This window comes from Halichoeres trimaculatus, unplaced genomic scaffold, assembly GCF_033239565.1.
Source record: "Halichoeres trimaculatus isolate MK-OKI-2021-1 unplaced genomic scaffold, fHalTri1.1 fHalTri1_scaffold_6, whole genome shotgun sequence".
Taxonomy (NCBI): Eukaryota; Metazoa; Chordata; class Actinopteri; order Labriformes; family Labridae; genus Halichoeres; species Halichoeres trimaculatus.
In genome coordinates, this window is record NW_027437184.1 from 36536389 (window position 1) to 36544167 (window position 7779).

Below are 7779 nucleotides of genomic sequence, written 5' to 3' on the forward strand. Positions count from 1 at the left end.
TCCATAGATATGCTGATGACACACAACTGTACATTGCCGTGTCTCCTGATGTCACAGGGCAAATAAATGCCCTTTTAAACTGTATTTTTGACATCAAGTCATGGATGGCAGCAAACTTCATACAGCTCAACCAGGGCGAAACAGAGGTTTTTGTTATTGGTCCTGAAGGCCAGAGAGAGAAACTCTTACCTAAGTTACAGGATTTTAAATCCTCAAAATCTGTAAAAATCTGGGCGTGATTTTTTTACTCTGAGCTCACTTTTATTCCACACATTAAAAACATCACCAAGATAGGTTTGTACTAATTTAAGAACATAGCCAGAGCCCGTTTCTCTCTCAGGCCAGCACGGAGGTGCTAATGCATGCTTTTATCTCCTGTTGTTTAAACTATTGTAATGTTCTGCTCTCTGGTCTTCCCAAAAAGAACATGCACAATTTACAATTACTACAAAACTCAGCCGCACACATGCTGACGAGGACCAGAGGGCGGGGGCACATTACACCTGTTTTAAAATCGCTGCATTGGCTCCCCGTGCTTTTCAGGATCGATTTTAAGGTTCTCCTATTAAGTTTTTAAGTGTCTTAACGGTCTTGGGCCATTTTATCTATCTGAAATACTTTAACCCCATCAACCTTTGCAGACCCGGAGGTCCTCCAGTGCTGGCTTTTGAACAATACCACAAGTCTGAACTAAAACTAATGAGGAGGCGGCATTCTGTTATTATGGCCCCTGATTGTGGAACAGCCTCCCGGAGAGCCTTAGGGGCGCAGAGAATGTTGATATTTTTAAAGAGAGGCTCAAGACCCATCTTTTCAATCAGGCTTTTAACTGACTAGTTTAACTCCTCCTAATCTTTTTTATGCTTACCCCTATTTTTACACTCAATATCATTACTTTATTTTTGTACTATTATCATTATTATTTCTATTTATTTATTTATTTATTTAGCTTTGTCTGTCCTATTTTTATTATATTACTGTTTTATTTCAATGTTTTATTTTAATTTTTTAGTCAGGACACAGATTAATTTTATTTCACATTATTTATTTATTCTATTTTAAGAATACTGTTTTATTCCCTCAGTTTTAGCTTCTATACCTTTTAGTACCTTAGTTTCCCAGTATTTCCTCCTGGGGGCCTGCCACACCAGGAGCTGATTCTGGTCCACTGATTGGGGCGCTGTCCCGTGGATGGCTCCAGCCCTGGTGGCTAGAGAGCTCTACACCTTGGTGTGGAGCCTCCTGGGCTGGGGTGGTCCCTGTGGTGGCGCCCCCTACAGCCATGGGACATAGCTCCTCCCAATCTGCGCAGCCCTCAAAGGTGGCTGGTGCCCTACCATGTCTCCTCACACAGTGTGTGTGTGTGTGTGTGTGTGTGTGTGTGTGTGTGTGTGTGTGTGTGTGTGAGTGTGTGTGTGTGTGTGTGTGTGTGTGTGTGTGTGTGTGTGTGTGTGTGTGTGTGTGTGTGTGTGTGTGTGTGTACAAAGTGAGAGGCACCAAGCGGACTGCTATTAACTGCTGTCCTGAAACCCACTTAACCTAAGTATTGGTGGGGGAGGGGATTGGGTAAACACTGGAGAGTGATAAATAATATGACATATAACAGAATAATTAAAGCTGAAAAGAAATTACATGACAACAAAAAAGGGAGTTAAATTCCATGCCATCAGTGATTGAGTGATTCAGTTCCTGTTCAGCAGAGTAAGACATTCATAGAAGGTACTCTGTCCAGCATAGGCAATTCACATTGATTGTTCACACTCTGTCCAGCAGAGTGTGTTAAAGTTCCAAGTTTAGAAAAAAAAAAAAACTTTATTCAAACAGTAATGACTGATGTCAATATTATAGACTTTTCATGAATTTACATGTATTTTCATGCAGAAATAAATCCCATATTAATGAGTATGCCAATCATCTTCTGGTTCAAAGTAGTGGCAGCCTTAGTTCATCAAATTCAAGTGCTCAGTTTGACTTTAAACACGTTGTCCAGGACACAGCCTGAAACGTCCAGAGCTTCAATTTGCTAAATGCTGATATTTGCTGCACTTCATAGCTATAGATGTTGACAACTACACAATTTGACTATCCGAGTGTTATATACTGTTTCTCTGTGTGTTTATATTCATCTGTGAATTTAAAAGTTGTTGATTTGTAGTGGGCACTCTGTCCAGCAGAGGCAGTTCATTGATTGTAAGCAGTGTAATGTCTGATATTGATTTTTTAAAGCCAGTTTTAATAATTTTCAATTTCATGTGAACTGAATGCCCTCCTCAGAGTTTTCTGCTGTTGCTGTTACACTTGGTCTATTCTGTCATCTAGTGACCAATTCCAAAATATCCTGAGGAGTAAAATCATGAACAGTAGTTAAAAATATTGACTAAACAACAAACAAAAGGTTTTTAGGTGCTACATAAGCAGTGCATGTATGACAGTGAGTGGGCTGACAGTTAAGGACCAAAATTTCAAAGGTCGCAGGAAGCTAAAAGTCTGAGCCCTGAACTTCCCTGATAAAGAAGTGTGTCTGAAAACCTGTTCACATCCGGAACATGAAAACCCTCCACCAAGGTATTTGGCTGTTGGATGGTTTATAAGTGACAGTTTAACTGTAATGTAGCTCCCAGCTACAAGTTTTTCAACTTGAGGACAGATGCATTGATCCAGTGGTGTGCACAGAGGGGGGTGAGGCGGGCAGTTGTGGCCCCCTCATGGCCCAATTGTAGAAAAAGATGCGCTTAAGTGCGCTCTCGAGAGCTAAAATACACCCTAAAATGCCACCTGGGAGCCAAAACAAATTACAGTGCCCTCTTGGTTGGCATAACACTTAAATGCTCCCTTGTCTGGATAAAACACAATAAACTGCCCTCTTTGGAGACAACAACGCACACTAAAGTAACATGGAACTTTAGTGGCGACATCGCCTCTGTTCTTCAAGAAGTCTGCACACACCACTGCATTGATCCTTCCAATGTGACTGAAAACATCTCCGTGTTTCACTGAGATGGGAGCAGAAAGTTTCAGGATGGTCTAAAGAAATGTTATGGTTCTGGGAGCAGAAAGTCTTTAAGCTGTGCGGTTCTTTCCCAGAGTGAAAAAAAACACTCTTCTTTGAACAGACTCTTCTTACTGCTGTGCAACCTCAATCTGACTTTATTTTCAATTTAAAGGATTTCTTATTGTGTTTACTGGGAGTCCTGAGCTGCTCTCTCCTCAGCTTCATGTAAATTGAATCTCCTCTGTGCTGTGCTGTACTGTGCTGTGCTGTGCTGTGCTGTGCTTTGCTGTGCTGTGCTTTGCTGTGCTGTGCCTTGCTGTGCTCTGCTGTGCCGTGCTGCGCCGTGCTGCTAACGCAGGCAGTTGGTTTCTAATGGACTGGGCATATATTGAGAGCTTAAGTTGCTCCTCAGGGTAAGAGCAGCTAAGTAAAGGAATCAGAGCCTCTATAGATAAGAGGGTAGAAAAGCTCCAAAATAGAAACTCTTCATCTCTGCACCCCATAGTGTCCTCTCTCCATTTCCCTTATCAGGAATGGGCTGCCCCATGACTCTGTCCTGACTTCCAGGTTTAAAGCAGGATCCGATTATCAATGTCTTGACTGAAGCAGGTGATAACTCATGCTATGAACAACAGCTTGATGCCCGAAAGTCTGTGGTCCTCTTCTTTCTCATCTACATCTCTTTAACAATAGAAAGACATATCAGCTTTGTTTGCCCTCTTAGTTCACTTCACTATAACAGGAGGTTGTCTCGAAGATGTACATGGACCTGCTTTGTGCTAATTTCAGCTCGGGCTCTCCTGTGTACTCTGACCTGCATACAGCTACAGGAGGATTTCTCCTGGCAGAATACCTGTAAAATATTTATAACCATGTCATTCTTTATTGATATTCTGATAGTAAGTTAATTATGTAATAACCATCTTTATGCACATTGGAACAGAGGGACTTATTCCTGGGGGGGGCTCAACCCTCTCAAGGCAGACGTTGCAGATTTGCAACAGCTATTTGCTAGTTACCTAATTACTCCACATCCACATTTTATGAGCCTTTTTTTCAGAAGTACCACTGCAAAACTTGGTTGTGCATCAGCAACAAACAGTTTCCCACTGTGCCGCCAATTGGCAGAGCTGTGTCTCTTTTAACATGGCTGCCTCCTTCGTTTCACCGAAAAAGATATTCAAGGCATCTATAGCCGCGTTTCCACCAAGCAGTTTGGGTCGGTTCGTCTCGGTACGGTGCGCTTTTAGCGGCGTTTCCACAGACTCATCCCGGGACGGATCCCTAAAAACCGAGACGAGCCGTCCCACTTTTTTGGGACCCTTTCGTATGGGTGCCAGACTGAACCGATCCGCTCTCGGGAGGTGGAGCAACACACTGCAGACGGTTGATTGGTCAAAAGAATCGTCACTCACCCCGACAGCGGCTGCATTTCTCCTGTCGGCACACAGACTTCTCTGAAACGAAGCTTGATTGTACTTTGTAACAGAGAGTTACATGAAAATCACAGAGAGGACGAAATGCTGCATGTCTTCCATCCGTGCTCTTTGTTTACTGTGTCGCGTTTTCTTCATTGTTGGATTTAATCGCGGGGTAAGCTGCTACGGCGTCGCGCTATTGTTTACCAGCTGTGGCTTCCGGCATCAGGCTTACACGCCGCCCACCACGAGAGGGCACAGTTTGCTGTGGAAACGCAAACGGGATGAGACTTTACTGTCCCAAACCGTACTGAACCGACCCGTACTGCTTGGTGGAAACGCAGCTTATTTCATGTAAGTTTCACTACCAACCTCCATTAATTTAAAACCAAAACTTCATAAGATAAATCCTGAATATATATGTAGAGATACAGTACACGCAAATGAGTAGATTTTATCTTCTCTGGGTTTTTCCCCAGGGGTAGCTTAATTACAATGTTGCAACATCCCAGAATGCATTGCATGTGAAGGTCTCTCTCAAAAAAGTCAGAATTGTATATAACTACCCCATATTATATTTTTGATGATGATATCAGATTTTTTTCTGTTACTAAAACTTAATTTGAGCCCAAAGGGGTTAATCAAACACTCTAATTTAAGTGTAACTTAGATTTTCTGCTGTGTCACTTCTCCTTCCTTTACATTTTAACATGATTGACTGTAAAAAGATAAATCAGCCCTTTGTTTGTTACACACATCTAGTGATGCTTATTCTTGGACACATCATCAGTGATAGTACCTGGGGTCATAGGAGGTTTCGGGTCTTTCAACTTCAGACCCCCTCTCCCAGGCGACCCGACCGGGAGTGATCAGTTCCCGGTCTGTGTCCAAGAAGCGCTCGTCCACTGCTTGTCCCTCTGGATCCACAGCCATCGTGAGGCTCTCTCCGCAGCCTCTGATGATGAACAGATGGCTTTTCTTTTGTGTGCACCTGTGATGCCCAAGAGGCTAAAGGCCTTGCAGAGTGACTTCCCTGCAAAACCCCTTGCCCCTACCTCAATGGGTAGACATCTTGCACGCCACCCCCGTCCACGGCACTCCTCCACCAGCTCTGCATATTTCTCCCTCTTTCTCTCATTGGCTTCCTCTATCCTCTCCTCCCAAGGCACTGTCAGCTCCAGCAAAACCACCTGTTTGGACGTGGCTGAGGATAGAATGATGTCTGGTCTGAGGGTGGTTTCGACGATGTTTTCTGGAAACTTCAGTTGTCTTCCCAGGTCCACCCTTAGCTGCCAGTCCCTGGCTGTTCCGAGGAGGCCAGTTGGAGTTTTCCTGCTGAGGGGTGGCTGTTCCCCAGCTTTAACAAAGGGTATGGCCCGAGTTGGTGGTTGTAGGCGCCTGCTCTGGTCTATGGCAGCATTGATGGACTCAGCAACCGCCTTTAGCACCTGGTCATGGCGCCAGCGATAGCGGCCATCACCAAGTGCTCTAGGACAGCTGCTAAGAATGTGCTCCAGCGATCCTCTACCCTGACACAAGGGGCATGCTGGGGTTTCCACCTTGCCCCAGCAGAAGAGGTTGGATGGGCTGGGCAGGACGTCGTAGACCGACTGAATGAGGAATCTGATGCGGAGGGGCTCAGCTCTCCACAGCTCGGCCCATGAGATTTTCCTCTCCATGGCCTCTTCCCATCTGGTCCAAGCACCCTGCTGCCTCAGACCTACCCACTGGCTTGCCCGCTGCTCTTCGACCCCCGCCCTCACTTCGAGCTGGACAAGGTCCCTCCTTTTCTTGCCCTTGACCTTGCTGTAGTGGGTTGTTGGGATGGTGCCCAGTCCTGCTCGACCGGTTGCCACGGAACCGACCAGTTCTTTGTGGGACAGCCGTGCTTCTGCCTGGTCCACCGCCTCCTGCGCCCGCCATCTTCTGCCCGTCCTCACTTCGATACCGGCCTGGGCCACTTTCGGGTCCTTAGACTCCTTGTATTGGAGGACTTCCCTCGCTCTGGCAACCTTGAATTCCTCCGTCAGACTGTTGAAAGGGAGGGTCAGTTTGTTCTTATTGCCATAAAGGGCGATGCTGCTCAGGCTTCTGGGTAATCCTAACCAGCGTCGCAAGTGGCTACTGACCCTCCTCTCGAACCCTTCGACCGTGGAGATGGGAAAGTCGTATACCAGCAATGGCCACAGAATCCTTGGCAGAATGCCATGCTGGTATACCCAGGCCTTGAATTTCCCTGGGAGACCTGACTTGTCAACTGTGGTCAGCCAACACTCCAGCTGTTTATTGGTTGCCCTGATAGAAGCAGCGTCCTTCAGGGAACAGTCGAACATCTTCCCAAGGCTCTTCACGGGTTTCTCAGTGACTGATGGGATCTTAGTGCCTGCCAGGGAGAACTGGAACCGGTCTGTCACCTTCCCTCTCTTCAGGACAAGGGATCTGGATTTTTCTGGCTTGAAGCGCATGCGGGCCCAGGTGGTAAGCCTCTCCAAACCGTGGAGGATCCATCTGCATCCTGGGACCGACTCTGTTGTAACAGTCAGGTCATCCATAAAAGCTCTGATCGGCGGCTGGCGCACTCCAGACTTTGTTTTGGGGCCTCTGCACTCCAGCTCTGCAGACTTGGCCACCATGTTCATGGCCAGTGAAAAGAGAATCACTGAAATGGTGCATCCCGTGATGATCCCTTTCTCTAGTCTGTGCTGCTCAGATGACACTGTCCCAGAGGTGAATCTCATGAAAAAGTTGTCGTAGTAGTCCATGATGAGAGCCTTGATGTTGATTGGGACGTGGTGTTTCTCCAAAGCCACCTCCACTAGCTTGTGGGGTATGGAGCCATAGGCATTGGCTAAATCAAGCCAGAGCACAGCGAGGTTTCCTTTCCCCTCTCGAGCCTCTCTGATCAGCTGGGTCACCACACCACTTTGAGTTCCTTGTGTTTTTTAGACCATTGCTGACGGATTCCAGTCAGTCCAATCAGCTGCTCCACATTTAAAATCAAAATATAATACATTATAGTATATATAATATTTGATATGTGATGAGGGGGAGTCAGCTGGTCATCAGATGTTACCTGACCTCTCTCAGAGCTGCTCAAAGCCTCTCCTCCTCTGAAGAAGAAGAGAGATGTTTCTGAGAAACCTGTGAAGTGCAGAACCATCTAAGTTCAAGCTACATCCAAGGAAGTTCAAAGAGGACACCTAAAAGGCACATGTAGAAAAGGGTCTGTGCTACACCAACACTGCCCCCTGCTGGACAAAAACAGTTCTTGCTGATCTAAAATAAACCAGAACAAAACCAGATGCAGTAAGACACCTTTTGCTACACCAACACTGCCCTCTGCTGGACAAAAACAGTTCCTGCTGATCT

The 7779-nt window shown here is 45.9% G+C and overlaps 1 protein-coding gene across 1 annotated transcript; it reads right to left on the bottom strand.

Annotated features, from left to right (window-relative positions):
• Nucleotides 1-5279: 5279 nt before the first annotated feature.
• On the bottom strand, nucleotides 5280-7570 carry LOC141791255 (uncharacterized). Its single transcript, XM_074671535.1, has 2 exons — nucleotides 7489-7570; nucleotides 5280-7342 (listed from the first exon to the last, which is right to left on the bottom strand). The coding sequence occupies exons 1-2, from the start codon at nucleotides 7568-7570 to the stop codon at nucleotides 5280-5282; spliced, it is 2145 nt and encodes a 714-aa protein (XP_074527636.1).
• Between the last annotated feature and the right edge of the window lie 209 nt (nucleotides 7571-7779).

What these genes read in the sequence shown, in the direction of transcription:
- LOC141791255 (XM_074671535.1), bottom strand. Translation starts at nt 7,570, where the DNA reads ATGGTTCTGCACTTCACAGGTTTCTCAGAAACATCTCTCTTCTTCTTC. An exon ending in TTTGAGCAGCTCTGAGAGAG is followed by an intron (nt 7,343 to 7,488) that starts GTCAGGTAACAT and finishes AAAAAACACAAG; the next exon opens with GAACTCAAAGTGGTGTGGTG.